General features: G+C 45.0%; 1 protein-coding gene across 12 annotated transcripts in view; it reads right to left on the bottom strand.

Annotated features, from left to right (window-relative positions):
- KTN1 (kinectin 1) overlaps positions 1-16,467 on the bottom strand; it is a 653,615-nt gene that overhangs the window by 140,934 nt on the left and 496,214 nt on the right. For all 12 annotated transcript variants that reach the window (XM_069208520.1, XM_069208523.1, XM_069208524.1 and 9 more), the window contains one exon: positions 4,027-4,116. In XM_069208520.1, the coding sequence (XP_069064621.1) occupies positions 4,027-4,116 (90 nt within the window). The remainder of the gene's footprint in view (positions 1-4,026; positions 4,117-16,467) is intronic.

Genomic DNA, 16,467 nt, shown 5'->3' with positions numbered 1-16,467 from the left:
CTCATATTAAATAATTTGATCTGCAAGGGATTCACCCCGTTGTCTGCACACCATGCAACAACATTGCCCCATATGCTGGAATAAGTAGACTTAGAGGAGGGACAACACGCAAGCAAAATAATGTTGACCGCCTACAGTGGAAGCTCAGCTGTCCCCCTCTCAATCTCCAAGTATGTAGGGGGAGGTCTCGGAACATTGGGGTACAGGACCATCCCCAATTACTGGGAGAGAAGGTCTGGCCTGAGTGGAAGGTGAAGCGGGGGACATGTCGAGAAGCACAGAAGGTCTGCAAACCACATCCTCCTCAGCCAATTCGCAACAATGAGAAAAACTTTGGCCTAGTCTTGGTGGATCTTCTTCAGAACTTGAGGAATCAAAGGTATAGTGGAAAACGAGTGATGCAGCTGAAAGTTCGACCTGAGATGAAACAAGCCCCTTAAGGCTCCCCTCAACGGACACTGGAGGGCATTTCTGAGAAGGTGAATAAGTCCACCTGAGGAGTGTCTGACGCAGCGAAGATGTCCTGCAATACCTCAGGCAGAAAATGCCACTCACGATGGAAAGATAACGACGGCTCAGGCTGTCAACTAACATTCAGAGACATGCTACATGATTGGCAGTGACCTAGATCTCTTGGTGATGTGCCAAAGACCACAATTTCAACACCTCCAGACAAAGGAGGTAAGATCCTACTCCCGCTTTTATTTCACATATCGCATTGCCACTGTACTGTCCATCAAGATCTGAAAAGTAATGACCCACACTGCAGGGGAGGAAAACCTTGAGCACCAGCCGAACCATCCACAGTTCCAGCAGGTTGATGTGAAGTACCGGCTCTTTCGGAGTCCAGAGGCCCCTGAACACCAGATCCTTCAGATGGGCTTCCCACTCCATGGTGGAAACATCCGTTACTCCTGTAGTCACGGCCAAAAAGTGAGTGAAGACCATCCCATGAGTTAAGTTTGCCTCTTTCCTCACCAAACCACTTCCGCTGCAGTGCTGGGCGAGATCACGATGGAGTCCAACAAGTCTCTCCTGCACTGGAGCCACTATCTGTGCTGGCACCACTGCAGGGCATTCATGTGTCAACATGCGTGAGTGACTAAGAGGATACAGGAATCCAGCAGACCTAGAAAACACAGGACTCCTGGGACTGGGACTCTTGCACCTTGTTGGAAGGAAGAAACTTTCACCTGCATGTTTCATTCTCTGGGATTTTGAAAAGGTGCAGAGAAGAGTGGTGTTGAGTACTGACTATGAACTGAAGTTGTCGGAAGGGCCACCGGTGAGATCTTGGCTTGGTGATCGAAAAGCCCAGGTCGAACAGCAGCAATGCTGTCATCTGCAGACACCATCTTTGATGAGCTGGCTTTGAAAAGCCAGTCACCCAGGGATGGGAAAATGGGGATGCCCAACCATCTGAGAGAGTCTGCTACCGCTGTCATCGTCTTTCTGAAGACTCAAGGTTCCGATATCAACCTGAAGGGTAGTACTGAAAATAGGTAGAACGTAGGACCCACCACAAATCACACGTACTTCTGATGAGACCAGAGGATACCGCTGTGGAAGTATGCATCCTGCAGGTCCAGGGATTTCATCCAGTCTCCTAGCTCCAATGCCAGTAGAACTTGTGCTAGGATCAGCATCTTGAACTTTTTATTTTTGAGGAAGAAGACTGCTATCCTCTTTGGACACCAAGGAAGTTACATGCATAACAACCATGGCCCTTTTCCTTCTCTGGCACTAACTCCACCACTCCTTTGAGGAGAACTGCCTCCTCATGCAAAATGGTCGAGAGAGAGGATGTGGGATTTGGGAGGGGGAAGTGGCGTTTAACCTGAAGGACGGGAATGGTGTAGCCCCATTATGTATTTTGCAGTTCTCACTGTTCCAAAGTAAAGGACTTCCAGACTGTAAGAAAGTGAAACACACACACTCACTCACTCATGTTCTATCTGAGACTAGGGAAGCAAATTAGGCCTGCTTCCCTGTAGGCTTTGGGTAACTAGGGGGTTAGGAAAATGAAGGTTGCAAGGCAGATCCGCCACCCTTTCCTTTACTGTAGCCTCTGTATTGAAGGTTGAGGAGGTTAGTCTGCTGCTGAAGCACTGGTTGATACTTCCGGGGTTGAAAGGAAAAGCCTCATTCAAAGCCATGGAAGTGGAGAAAAGACTGGTATTCTTTGGTTGCCGGAAGGAGCTAAAGACCTAGGGATGGATCTGGTTGTGGCTTTACAAGCCTTGAACACCTCCAGCACTGAGTCAGACATGTCTCCAAACGGAGAAAATGTTTGAAGTTCTGAGCCAAGCAGGACATCACACTGAAATGGAGGTACCCATGGCTCGGGCAACGAAGCCCACAATGTCTAGCCCAGAATTATGTGCCGACAAGCGTTTTGACTATGTGTGATACGTTCTTGGAAAAGGTCCTTCATGTCGGTATGGATATGCAGTAGAATTATTTGGGCCATGTCCCACAAGGCATGGTTGTAGAGGGTGAGGAGGCAATTGGCATTGAGGGACTTTAAGGTCATACTCCCTGCAGAAAACGTCTTATTGCCCCTAGCTGCCAGGCATTTCTCTGTCGGAGGAAGCTGTAGGAAAAGCACCACTAGATTGAGCTCACAAACAAGAAGCTTGGATGACTAGGCTCTCCAGTGAAGGATGCATGGAGAAGAAGGCTATATCACCAGGGGATGAGCATTAATGACAGAACAGGAGTCACACTGCTAAGACGTGTTCTAACAGCCACACTGAAGGGGAGAAGAAGTTCAGAGGAAGTAGACAAGAGTCAGAGGACCTCCGTGAGGACATTAGTTTTCGTCTCAGCTAATGAAAGCTGCAAGTCCAAAACATCTGCAGCTGTTAACATAGCTCTGGGGAAATATCCAAGCCGCTTGCTGAAGATGGGCACTAAAATTCAAGAGGATCGTAGACCTGATCAGCACAGAGAAAGTACTCCACAGGGTCAGAATCCGCCCCTAATATTTTGTAGAGGCATGCTTTGGAAGCCTTCTCTTCCAGCAACCTTTGGGCCTTTCTGTGACAATGGTGCCGAGGCTCAACGCTGGCCTTCATCACCGTGTCTGGAGGCGGTAGAAGTGCCAGCACCATCCATGGTGTAGATTGCGCATCAAGAAACTGAGCTCAGGATCAAAACAGTGTGGCCTCCCACTCCTGGATGGCTTTGGTATGCATGCTGAGGCACAAGGAGCAGGGATTTGGGTCATTGTGAGGCATTAAACACCACAGACAGACGAGCGTGGGGGTCTGTTATTGACATGTGCACCTCACAGTTCCTACATGGTTTCAACCCAGACTTTTTGGGAGGAGATGTTTTTGGTACTGTAGGATAATTTAGAAATCTGAGAGGAAAATTATTTAGGGTGTGAAGCTCCAGATCTGCGTTGAAGGTGCAGAAAAGAGGGGAACAGACGATATGTTGAGGTGGGCTGTTTATTGTCTTGGTAGCATCGGCTGATGTTAATTCCAGCGTCAAAGTCCAGTGTCCTCTACAGGTGACCTTACTACTTTAAAGTTTTCCGGATCCAGCCTGACGCTTGTGGGGGATGTTCTACAGGTGAGGAATCTGCAGGTGGATGTATCCATCAGAAATGTTTTTTTAACTCCCACAACCAAATATCCTGAGCCATTCTGAATAAGTGCCTCAAACTATTTCCTCATTCCTCCCAAATTACTGATGTAAACAGTTATTTGAAAGCATTCGTAAAATAATTCAAATGCAAAGTCCTGGGAAGCAATATCCGATACCTGAGCATTTTCATTATACTTTAGGGACAACAATAATAGTTCATATTCACTGTAGCAACATGTAGCAATAATATGCACCTTCATATTAAGCTGAAACGTAGTAACTCAAGTTACAGACCTTGGACGCCGATAGTGGAGTGAACATCTTGTTATTGGGAGTACATACTCAACCTGTCACCGGGAATTCAAAATCATAAAAAGCCTAATCTTGAAGAATACAATGAAGCCAACCTATAAAGACAAAGTCTGGTCTTACCAGGTTGGAAGGAACAGACACATGTGGAAAGAGTTTCTCCAGCGTTTCTTTAGTTTCTGTCTCAATGACCTGCATCTGTTGGTCCCTCACCTAAGTCAAAAACATTTAAAGGGTAGAAAAGTGAAATTCATATATATATTGTTTTGCTTCTTGCTACACAGATGCAACATCTCTAACTACTCGTCACTCATTACATTTAATTGTAGCAACGTGAAACCAGAAACTACTGGAAAATTGGTAACAAGAGGGTAAAACTGCATAACAGAATGAGCACTTCCCAAATCATGGACTTGAAGGCCATAAAAAGCCATAATCTCCTTTAATATGAAGTCAACACCTAGCACTACGAAGATATGTACATACAGGCAATTTGCTACCAACACACTCTTCTGATTTGATAATGGTTCCACACCATGAGATCATACTAATCGCAAGCATGACAAACAAAAACTTTAGTCGAAAAATAACTCAAGTATGTCACTCCAAAATCCTTCTAATGAATTGTTAGGACCAAGGAAAAATTCACTGCTAATCCTTCCAATAATAAGTAACATCAGATTAGATTGATTTGTACAGTGTTTTGTATAGCGCTTTCATTAAATGACAAGGCCCCATGCAAAATGGAGATCTACATGTAAAAATGATCTGCACCGGTTCCTTCCACATATTCCTAAACAGATATGGAAATTAAATCTGCTTTAAAGAATTGTGTGCATTTTGTATATTTCAAGTAGCGCCAGTGGCTGACGACAGAATGCAGGCAGCAGAGCACCAAACAGATATGAACATAATAAGACATGGTAGACGCAGATCCATCATTGGTACAAACAAAATGGTTCCACTTGGAAAGGAGGCAGGGTAATTAGTAGAATAAAATAAAATATTACAGAAACAGCTGTGACAAATGCACCAGAATGAACAACAAGCACCTTGGAGTAAGAGAGGAGATGGGTGCATCTCAAGCATATGCAAAATTACTCTTAGACTTTCCACGAGAAAATGTGGGATGAGCTCAACACTGAAAGAAAATGCAAATCAGAACTGTGAGAAACCAACTACTCACTTGTATCTAAAACTCTCCATCATTGGTATATTTGACTGAATAACATTCTTGAATTGCTCCCGGCTGTTGAGCTGGGCACCTCATAGTAATTTAAAGTAGCAATAATTAGGAACTTGTAAAATGAAAATGTCACTTACCCAGTGTACATCTGTTCGTGGCATTAGTCGCTGCAGATTCACATGTTTGGCACAGTCCGCTGCCTGGTGTTGGGCTCGGAGTATTACAAGTTGTTTTTCTTCGAAGAAGTCTTTTTGGTCACGGGACCGAAGGACTCCTCCCTCTTTGGCTCCATTGCGCATGGGCGTCGACTCCATCTTAGATTGTTTTCCCCGCAGAGGGTGAGGATGGAGTTGTTTGGTATAAATAGTGCCCATGCAATGGAGTGAATATGTATGTATGATAAGAGTTTCTAATAATTATTTACAAATGTTCAGATGTTTAAGGTTTATGATCTACTTCTAAACGGCTACAGGCTTCCCGGGGAGGTGGGAGGGTACATGTGAATCTGCAGCGACTAATGCCACGAACAGATGTACACTGGGTAAGTGACATTTTCAGTTCGATGGCATATGTTGCTGCAGATACACATGTTTGGCATAGACTATAAAGCAGTTACCTCCCCTAAAAGCGGTGGTTTAGCCTGTAGGAGTTGAAGTAGTTTGGAATAATGTTTTTAGTACAGCTTGGCCCACTGTAGCTTGTTGTGCATTTAGTACGTCTACACAGTAGTGTTTAGTAAACGTATGAGGCGTAGACCAGGTTGCAGCCTTACATATTTCGCTCATAGGAATGTTTCCTAGAAAGGCCATTGCAGCACCTTTCTTTCTGGTTGAGTGTGCCTTTGGTGTAATAGGCAATTCTCTTTTGGCTTTAAGATAGCATGTTTGAATGCATCTGACTATCCATCTAGCAATGCCTTGTTTAGAGATTGGATTTCCTATGTGTGGTTTTTGAAAAGCTATGAACAGTTGTTTTGTTTTCCTGATTAGCTTTGTTCTGTCAATGTAATACATTAGTGCTCTTTTGATGTCTAATGTATGTAGTGCCCTTTCAGCCACAGAATTTGGTTGTGGGAAGAACACTGGCAATTCTACTGTTTGATTTAAATGGAATGGTGAGATTACTTTTGGCAGAAATTTTGGATTTGTTCTTAGAACTATTTTATTGTTGTGTATTTGAATAAATGGTTCTTGTATGGTAAATGCCTGTATTTCACTTACTCTTCTGAGGGATGTGATTGCAATGAGAAATGCGACCTTCCAGGTTAGATATTGCATTTCACAGGAATGCATGGGTTCGAAAGGGGGACCCATGAGTCTTGTTAAGACGATGTTAAGGTTCCATGAAGGAACTGGTGGTGTTCTTGGTGGTATAATTCTTTTTAGCCCTTCCATGAATGCTCTAATAACTGGTATTCTAAATAGAGACGATGAATGAGTAGTTTGTAGGTAAGCAGATATAGCTGCGAGGTGTATTTTTATAGATGAAAAAGCGAGATTTGCTTTTTGCAAATGTAGTAAGTATCCTACTATGTCTTTAGTAGAGGCATGTACTGGTTGTATTTGATTGGCATGGCAGTAGTAAACAAATCTTTTCCACTTAGATGCATAGCAGTGTCTAGTGGAAGGTTTTCTAGCTTGTTTTATGACCTCCATGCATTCTTGTGTGAGGTCCAAGTGTCCGAATTCTAGGATTTCAGGAGCCAAATTGCCAGATTCAATGATGCTGGGTTTGGATGTCTGATCTGTTGTTTGTGTTGTGTTAACAGATCTGGTCTGTTGGGTAGTTTGACATGCGGTACTAGTGAAAGGTCTAGTAGAGTTGTATACCAAGGTTGTCTTGCCCATGTGGGTGCTATCAGTATGAGTTTGAGTTGGTTTTGACTCAACTTGTTTACTAGATATGGAAGGAGAGGGAGAGGGGGAAAAGCGTACGCAAATATCCCTGACCAATTCATCCATAGAGCATTGCCTTGTGATTCGCGGTGTGGGTACCTGGATGCGAAGTTTTGGCATTTTGAGTTTTCTTTTGTTGCGAACAAATCTATCTGGGGTGTTCCCCAAATTTGAAAGTACTTGTTCAGAACTTGGGGGTGAATTTCCCATTCGTGGACTTGTTGGTGGTCTCGAGAAAGGTTGTCTGCTAGTTGGTTTTGTATTCCTGGAATAAATTGTGCTATTAGGCGAATGTTGTTGTGAATCGCCCACTGCCAAATTTTTTGTGTTAGGAGGCACAATTGTGTTGAGTGTGTTCCTCCTTGTTTGTTTAGATAATACATTGTTGTCATGTTGTCTGTTTTGACAAGAATGTATTTGTGTGTTATTATGGGTTGGAAGGCTTTTAACGCTAGAAATACTGCCAACAGTTCTAGGTAATTGATATGAAGTTTTGTTTCGTGTATATCCCATTGTCCTTGAATGCTGTGGTGATTGAGGTGTGCTCCCCACCCTGTCATGGAAGCATCTGTTGTTATAACGTATTGAGGCACTGGGTCCTGAAATGTCCGCCCTTTGTTTAAATTTTTGCTGTTCCACCATAGAAGCGAGAGGTATGTTTGGCGGTCTACCAACACCAGATTTTGAAGTTGACCCTGTGCCTGTGACCATTGTGATGCTAGACACTGTTGTAAGGGTCGCATGTGTAGTCTTGCGTTTGGGACAATGGCTATGCATGATGACATCATGCCTAGAAGTTTTAGCGCAAATTTTGCTTGTATCTTTTGGTTTGGAAACATAGCACTTATTAGCTTGTGGAATGCCTGCACTCTTTGTGGACTTGGAGTGGCAATTCCTTTTGATGTGTTGATGGTTGCTCCTAGATATTGTTGTGTTTGACACGGTTCTAGGTGTGATTTTGTGTAGTTGATGGAAAACCCCAGTTTGTGAAGGGTTTGTATGACAAAGGTGGTGTCGTTTGCGCATTTTTTTACTGTGTTGGTTTTGATTAGCCAGTCGTCTAGGTAAGGGAACACATGTATCTGTTGTCTCCTGATGTGTGCTGTTACTACTGCTAGACATTTTGTGAACACTCTTGGTGCAGTTGTTATTCCGAATGGCAACACCTTGAATTGGTAATGTATTCCTTTGAATACGAACCGTAGGTACTTTCTGTGAGAAGGGTGTATTGGTATATGAAAGTACGCATCCTTTAGGTCTAATGTGGTCATGTAATCTTGCTGTTTGAGCAGTGGAATGATGTCTTGTAGTGTGACCATGTGAAAATGGTCCGATATGATGTAGGTATTTAGTGTCCTGAGATTTAATATTGGTCTCAATGTTTCGTCTTTTTTTGGAATTAGAAAGTACAGGGAGTAAACTCCTGTGTTTTTTTTGTTGTACTGGTACTAGTTCTATTGCATCCTTTTGCAGTAGTGCTTGAACTTCTAGTCCTAAAAGTTCTAAATGATGTTGTGACATTTTGCGTGTTTTGGGGGGGATGTTTGGTGGGAAGTTGTGGAATTCTATGCAATAGCCATGTTGGATTATTGCTAATACCCAATTGTCTGTTGTAATTTGTTGCCAAGATTGGTAGAATTGGCTTAGTCTTCCCCCCACTGGTGTTGAGTGAAGGGGTTGCGTGACTTGAAAGTCACTGTTTAGGTGGAGGTGTTTTTGGAGTCTGGAATCTTCCCCTACTCCTTGGGAATTGACCCCCCCGATATCCCCTGAAACCACCCCTTTGGAAGGAACCCTGATATGGTGTGGTTCTTGATTGTTGGCTGGTGGTGTCTGTGGGTTGGCCACGAAACCCCCCTCTAAATGGAGTTTTTCTGAAAGAGCCTCTGCTCTGCGGGGAGTAGAGTGCGCCCATGGCTTTGGCCGTGTCTGTGTCCTTTTTAAGTTTTTCAATGGCTGTATCCACTTCCGAGCCAAACAGTTGTTTCTCGTTGAAGGGCATATTAAGGACAGCCTGCTGGATTTCAGGTTTGAAGCCTGAAGTGCGTAGCCAAGCGTGTCTCCTTATGGTGACAGCAGTGTTGACTGTTCTTGCTGCAGTATCGGCTGCGTCTAGTGAAGAGCGGATTTGATTGTTTGAGATCGTTTGTCCCTCTTCCACTATTTGCTGCGCCCTTTTTTGGTATTCCTGGGGAAGATGGTCTACGAGAAGTTGCATCTCGTCCCAGTGTGCGCGGTCATATCTGGCCAGCAGCGCTTGTGAATTTGCGATGCGCCACTGGTTGGCTGCCTGTGACGCCACTCTTTTCCCTGCCGCGTCAAATTTTCGGCTTTCTTTGTCCGGAGGTGGGGCGTCGCCAGATGTATGTGAATTTGCTCTTTTGCGAGCTGCCCCTACTACCACAGAGTCGGGTGGTAACTGCAAAGTAATAAACACTGGGTCTGTGGGTGGTGGTTTGTATTTCTTATCCACCCTTGGGGTGATGGCTCTTGATTTTACGGGCTCCTCAAAAATTTGTTTTGCGTGCCGTAACATCCCTGGTAGCATTGGGAGACATTGATATTGGCTATGTGTAGCCGAGAGGGTGTTAAATAAGAAATCATCCTCTATAGGATCGGAATGCAGTTGGACATTGTGGAAGTCTGCAGCCCTAGCCACCAGTTCCGAGTATGAGGTACTGTCCTCTGGCGGTGACGGCTTTGTGGGGTATGACTCGGGATCATTGTCCGGCACTGGGGTGTCATACAGGTCCCAAGCGTCTTGATCCTGATCGTCATGACTTATGGTAGTTTGCGCTGGTGAGTGCATTTGTGGCGGTGTTTGTGCCGGCGATGCCTGTGGAGGAGAGGGCGGAGGCGTGACTTTTTTAACCACTTTGGCTTGTGGTTGTGTGTCATCCTTTGGAAGTCCGATCTTTCTTTTCCTCATGATTGGGGGAAGGGTTGATATCTTCCCTGTATCTTGCTGGATGCACAGTCTCTTTTGTGTGTAGTCCGATTCTACACTTTGGAGCTCTTGTCCAAATTTGTGCATTTGGCCACTTAGTCCTTGTTCCTCTGAGTAGGATGAAGGTGTGGTATTTTTCGGCGCCGAGAGAGAATCTTTTTTCGGTTTCGGCACCGACAGAATTTTTGTTCCTTTCGGCATGGATTCTCGGTGCCGATGTTTTTCGGTGCCGGTATCTTGTTTTTGTCTCTCGGAGCCGCTTTCTCGGCTCCGAGGTTGCTCCATGGCGGTCCCTCGACCGGAGTCGGGTGTCTTCGCTATGGGCGTGCCCTTTTTCGGCCCCTTCGACGGGTCGCCTGATTTATGGGTCGAGCCATGGCCTGTTGGCAGTGGCGTCCCCTGGGCTTTCGGTTTCGATGGATTTACTTTTCGACGTCTTACTCACAGTTTGTTGCTGTTGTTCGACGTCGGAGTCTCCGGAATCTGATTCCGGAACCGAGAATGTTTCCTCTTCGTCGTCGAAACGTTGTTTTGTCGACGTGGACGCCATTTGGTGACGCCTGGCTCTTCGGTCCCGGAGTGTTTTTCTGGACCGGAAGGCTCGACAGGCTTCACAGGTATCCTCCTTGTGCTCGGGGGACAAGCACAAGTTACAGACCAAGTGCTGATCTGTATAAGGATACTTACTGTGACATTTTGGGCAGAAACGAAACGGGGTCCGTTCCATCGGCTTCGATGTCGCACGCGGTCGGGCCGACCAGGCCCCGATGGGGGATCGAAACTGCCCCAAAGTCTTCCGATGATCGGTGTCGATGTACCTAACTATCCCGATACCGAACGGAACAATACCGACGCTTTCTTCCGAGATTCTAACTAACTTTCCGAACCGAAACACGGAGCGAAAAGGAATACGTCCGAACCCGACAGCGGAAAAAAACAATCTAAGATGGAGTCGACGCCCATGCGCAATGGAGCCAAAGAGGGAGGAGTCCTTCGGTCCCGTGACCAAAAAGACTTCTTCGAAGAAAAACAACTTGTAATACTCCGAGCCCAACACCAGGCAGCGGACTGTGCCAAACATGTGTATCTGCAGCAACATATGCCATCGAACCATTGTTTATTTAGTGGCATATTCACTTCTTTAAAAAGCATCTAAACTGCAACTAATGGGGTGAATATATTCTGAACTCCACCTCTCTAGTCATCACCACAGCTCAGATTTCCAACCACAAGTGTAAAGGATTAGTATGATACTGTAGCTCCGAACTGGAGAGGTGCGAGGGCCCATTGTGAATCTAAAGACGATACCAATGCTAAAGAACTGTAGTTACGGTTGTTTGTCACTATGGGCCTGATTAGGGTCTTGGCGGATGGGATACTCCGTCACAAACGTGACGGATATCCCACCCTCCATATTACACGTTGCATAGAACATAATGGGACTTTTAATTCAGCAGACGGGATAGCAGACGGAGTAACCCATCCACCAAGATCGTAATCAGGCCCTATATCTTGTTTGAAATATTGATCTGCAAAAATGTTGACTACAACTATATCATCAAGGTTGGTGAATTGTCATGTACAAGTGTGTAGTAGAAGAGGAAATAACTGATTAAAACTGCACTATCACAATGGGGTCAACAATAAGTGGACATTAACAATGGCTGCCAGTGAGGCAAGTCAACTAAGAAATCGATGATTAAGGTATTGATGGTGTCAACAAATTTGACAAGACTGGTGTGACTGAGTCTTTGGCAGCTGTCGTGATGGAAGTCAAAAAAGTTGTCAATTGAGATTTCCCCAGCGACGGAATCATTAACAGTGCTGATGTCAACAAGTTGTTTTGCTGTGTTTTAGCTTGATTTGGAATCCAAGGTACTCAGGTGCTCAATTTAATGTAAGCCTGTGGTAATTACTCAGGGCCACATTCTAGTACATCATTCATTTGCCCCACCATGACACCTAAGACAGGAACCAGCCATATGCACATCTGTCTTGATCATATAAAAAAACGATGGACTAAGATGCGGCTGTAATTACCAGTGGCTGAGACTATTTTAAGTATTCCACCCATATCTTTTTATATTCTTAACTGATTTGGAATCCACTGGATGTCTGTGATGTTTGCCCACATTTTAAAGACACTGGAGAGGCTCCATTTAAGCTGATGGGAGAAAGTTACTTCAAGATACATCTTGCCTGCAATAGCATCCAAAGTCATGTTTATGTGACGTTTAGGATGGAGAAGGGGGAAGACTCCTCGTTGAGATATCTACTGAATGGTAGTTACGCTTGCATCTCCCTCTTTTTCAGTCTTTGCAGAGAATAGGCATCAATCTTTAAATCCTTCACCTAGTGGTTGGGATGCAGACAGTAAAAAACATGTTACTTACCTTCAGTAACAATTTTTCTTGTGGATACTCTACTTAACTGCTGATTCCTCACCTTGCAAGTGTCAGCCAAATGTCAGACTGGATCCTGAATCTTTGAGAGCAGTTCTCTTGTGCATAGGTAGGTGGTGTCATGAGACCCCGTGTCAATGTTGTCCCGCTTCAGAAGTGATGATTGAAGCTGCATATAAACGCCATACATAAGCTTTTTTAGGCTGTGCACTCTTCAGCTGCAGAGCCTACTGGTACACTGGTATGACCAGTGTGCAAATCTTTAAATTGTGAAATTTTTAGATGGAAAAAAAAATGTCCAGTTCATAGAACATGGAGGTGGGAAGGTTGGCGAGGGATCTGCTGTTAGAGATTCTACCAGAAAGATTGTTACACAAAGTAAGTAACTTGTTCTTCTGATGGATACTTCTAACCACAGATTCCTCACCTTGTGAATAGATATCGTGGAAGTACTTCTGGAGGCTGTGGGTCTGGGAACTGGGTCAAACCAAAAGATCCTGCAGGAGAGAGCAGGCAAAATGCCCCTATTGATGGACCTGACTGTGAAGGCAGTAGTGCTTCAAAAACATTTGAACAGACACCCACGTAGACTTCTGGCAAATATCTAGCAGCATGCTAACACAGTAGTAGATCTTTCTGCAGAGAACAATCCATGGGGAGATGGTCTGTTTTTGCACTGCCTTGCCTTTTTTTGCCCCAGAGAAAGTCACAAAGAACTAGTCGTCCACCCAGTATTCTTTGGTGTAGTCAACAGAAAGGCTTGGTGCTCTTAGGATCCAAATGGTGTAGTCTCTCCTAAGAAAAATGAGAAAATTATGCTGGTGCTATCCTGCCAGACATGAAAAGGACTGTTATGGTGATGAGAAAGACTTCAAAGTCAAATGTTTTAAGGGACAACTGTGTAATGGCTGAAAAGGGGGCCATTAAAATAAAGTGAGAACTAAGTGCAGGCCATACTGTGGCATCACTAAGTACTTTGGCAGAAATAAATGCTGCAAACCTTGCAAAAATCTAATCACAATGATCTGAATAAAGAGAGCTGATCCAGACACTGCAAAAAAGCAGAAAGAGCCTATACATAGTCTTTAACAGTGCCCAAAGCAAGTCCTTGCTTGGCTAGAGAAACAAACACAAACAAAACTTCAGACAACTTTGCATGCAATGGGTTACTTTTTCAGGTGTTGCACCAAGCCACAAATATGTACCAGCGACTAACATACACTGATTTTCTGGGAAGATGCCTCGTTGTCAAGATAACATCAGCAAGCTCAGGAGGGAGGGCCAATGAGATCAACTACCACTGCTCAAGCTCCAAGCCTGGAGATACAAACTGTTCAGGCCCAGATGCAGCACTGCACCCTGCTGCTTTGACAGAAGATCCTCCTCAAGCAGCAGCTGATTGTACAGATGCTCAAATCCAGGAATTATCCACTCCACATTCTCTTGGCTCAATCCGGTGCCACTAAGATGACTCTGATTCGATCATTCCTGATCTTCTTCAGAACTTACGGTTGCAGAGGTAGTGGAGAGAAGGCATACAGCAGTCTAGATCTCCACTCTAGGTGGAAGGTGTCTCTGAGAGGCAGCTATCTAGGAAACTACAATACGTAAGAGTGCTGACATTGGCCTTTTCGGCATTGAGGAAAAGATTGAGCCAAGGTTCTCCCAATTCCTCGAAGACAGCCTGTGACAACTCCGGATGCAATCGCCATTCGTGATCTGCTAAATGGCAGTGCTGAGTTCATCCTCCCTGATGTTAAGAGATCAAACCACATGGTTTAGTAACAGAGAAATTCCTTGACAGTCCATCCAATTACAGAAGCAGAGAACCTTGTGACACAGGGTTCAAAACCCCGTATCACATGGCGGTGGTGTCCATAAGCACCTGCATCAGCCTTCCTTTGATGGTTGGCAAGAAGACCTTCAATGCCAGACAAATTGCCCTCAACTCCAACAAATTGATGGGGAGTTGAGTCCCCGCCAGAGACCTCTGTCAGGCACCTCTACCAGATGACTTCTCCAACCCAGTAGTGATGCATTTGTGACTAACATCAGCTCTAGATGAGGTAAAAGACGGGTCTACCACTTACTCAATTGCTGTCTAGTAGCCACCACTTCAGATCGCCTGCAGTCTCCTCTGGAATCTGTATTTAATCCAATAGATTTCCCTTTTGCTGAGCCTACTGAGATTTGAGATTCCACTGCAGAGCCTGTATGTGCCACCTACTATGTTTGGCCAGCTGAATGCAGGAAGCCAATAATTCCAGGTATTTGAAAGTCATCCGCACTCAAATTGAGGGCTGAGACTGAAACATCAGGATCATGGCCTGAATGTCCTGGACTCTACACTCCAGGGTAAAGGCATGAGACTGTATTGTATTTAGAATTGCTCAGATGAATGGGAGCATCTGGGAAGGAGTCAGGAGTGACTTAAGCACCTTGACAGTGTACTCAAACAATGTTAGGAGGTTCACAGTGCCATGTCTGGAGGTGGATGACAACTGATTGGGGAGATCCTGGCTTCAGCAGCCAATTTTAGTAGAAGACTGGTGCGCCGACCTCCTAATGTGTACTGCACCCACTGCCATCCCTTTCGTGAACACTTGAGGGGTACTGGGGAGGCTAAACGTAAGTACAACAAAATTAAAATACCCCTGGCACACTGTGAGCCACTGGTAGCGCATCTTTGGGACTGCAGGATAGGGATATGGAAATAATGTTCCACAGGTCCAACGCCACCATCTATTCTACAGAGTCTAGGACAGACAGGACCTGGGCTAGTGTGAGGATCTTGAATTTGTCCTTTTGCAGGAAGGCATTGAGAGGGCAAAGTTCCAAACTGGGCCGAATGTCTCCGTACTTCGGAACATGGAATTAGCAGGAGAAACAGACTCCCTGCTTCCAAGGCCAGAACCTTTTATATGGCCCCTTTGGTCAAAAGGGTCCTGCACTTCCTGCCACAAGACGGGTACATGGTTTTCCGTCAGCTGCCCTGAAGATAGAGAAAGGTGCAGCAGGGTAAAACAGAAGGGAAGACATAGCTCAGATAGATGATTTGGAGGACCTATTTTTCAGAAGCAGTGGACTGGCACCCTTGGAGGAAACATGGTTTCCTGTTTCCAACAGGGCAGCTTTGTGTCAGCTAGGACACACTAAAGCAGTTTTGTGGCCACGGATGCAAGGGAGGAGGGGTGTCGCTGAGCTGCATGCTGTTGCTGCTGCCTGGGGCGTCGCATTTGTGAACTGTGGCTTTGGTTACGAAATGGCTTGAAACATCTGCTGGATTGGCGGAGGGGTCTGGTGTTGACCAAACTGAACACCCTGAATGTATCTAAAGGGAGGGGAAAAAAAATGTTAGTGGAATTGCCTGGCAAGAGAAGAAAGACCCAAGGAACTCGTTGCGGCCCTACTCTCCGTTCAACCTTTCGAGGATAGGGTCTGCTTTTTTGCCAAGGAAATGAGCTTCGTCTAATGGCATATCTGTCATGGACACTGGTACATCTCTAGAGAAGCCCGTGAACCTCATTTAGAAAGCCACACTAGTTTTTGTTGCTTGACCTAAACAGTCTGTTGTGTTCAAACCAGTGTGTTTTACAAATTTTGCTGCATCATAACCTTAAGGAATATCCTATGTAAAGGAAGCCAAAAGATTGTCCGGAAAGGGTGGTAAAACTTGTGTCAATGTATTCCAAAATGGCATAGGAGCAGCAGCCTAGATAGCAGCTGGTGTTCGCAGAGATCAGAGCAAGGGTTGCAAAGGAGAAAATCGGTTTTCCTCATGTCTTTCTTTTACATTCACGAGCAGGTGGGGCAGTAGAGGTGGTGCTGGGAATAACTCTGCTAGTGGACCCCTGTACCTCCAAACTCTTTGGCATCGGATGCTGTGGAAGGAAAGCTGAGTTGCCTGCTATTAACAAGAGCATCTGAACATGGTTTTGGCCAGGCAGAAAGGGTACCTCATTAGACAGCAACAGGGCCTCTGTAGATGACTTACTTTTTGGAAGTACTGCTATTAACATAGTAGTTTTCACATCTGTAGTATGGCGCTGTAAGTCTAGAACTTCTGCAACCCTACGTAAAACTTTCCTCTGTTGCAGGGCCAGTGGAAGACACAAGGCCGATATTTGGAGAAAT

The sequence above is a fragment of the Pleurodeles waltl genome, chromosome 9 (assembly GCF_031143425.1).
Source record: "Pleurodeles waltl isolate 20211129_DDA chromosome 9, aPleWal1.hap1.20221129, whole genome shotgun sequence".
Classification (NCBI taxonomy): domain Eukaryota; kingdom Metazoa; phylum Chordata; class Amphibia; order Caudata; family Salamandridae; genus Pleurodeles; species Pleurodeles waltl.
The sequence above is the reverse complement of the archived record's forward strand: the minus strand, read 5'-3'. Positions and strand labels throughout refer to the sequence as shown.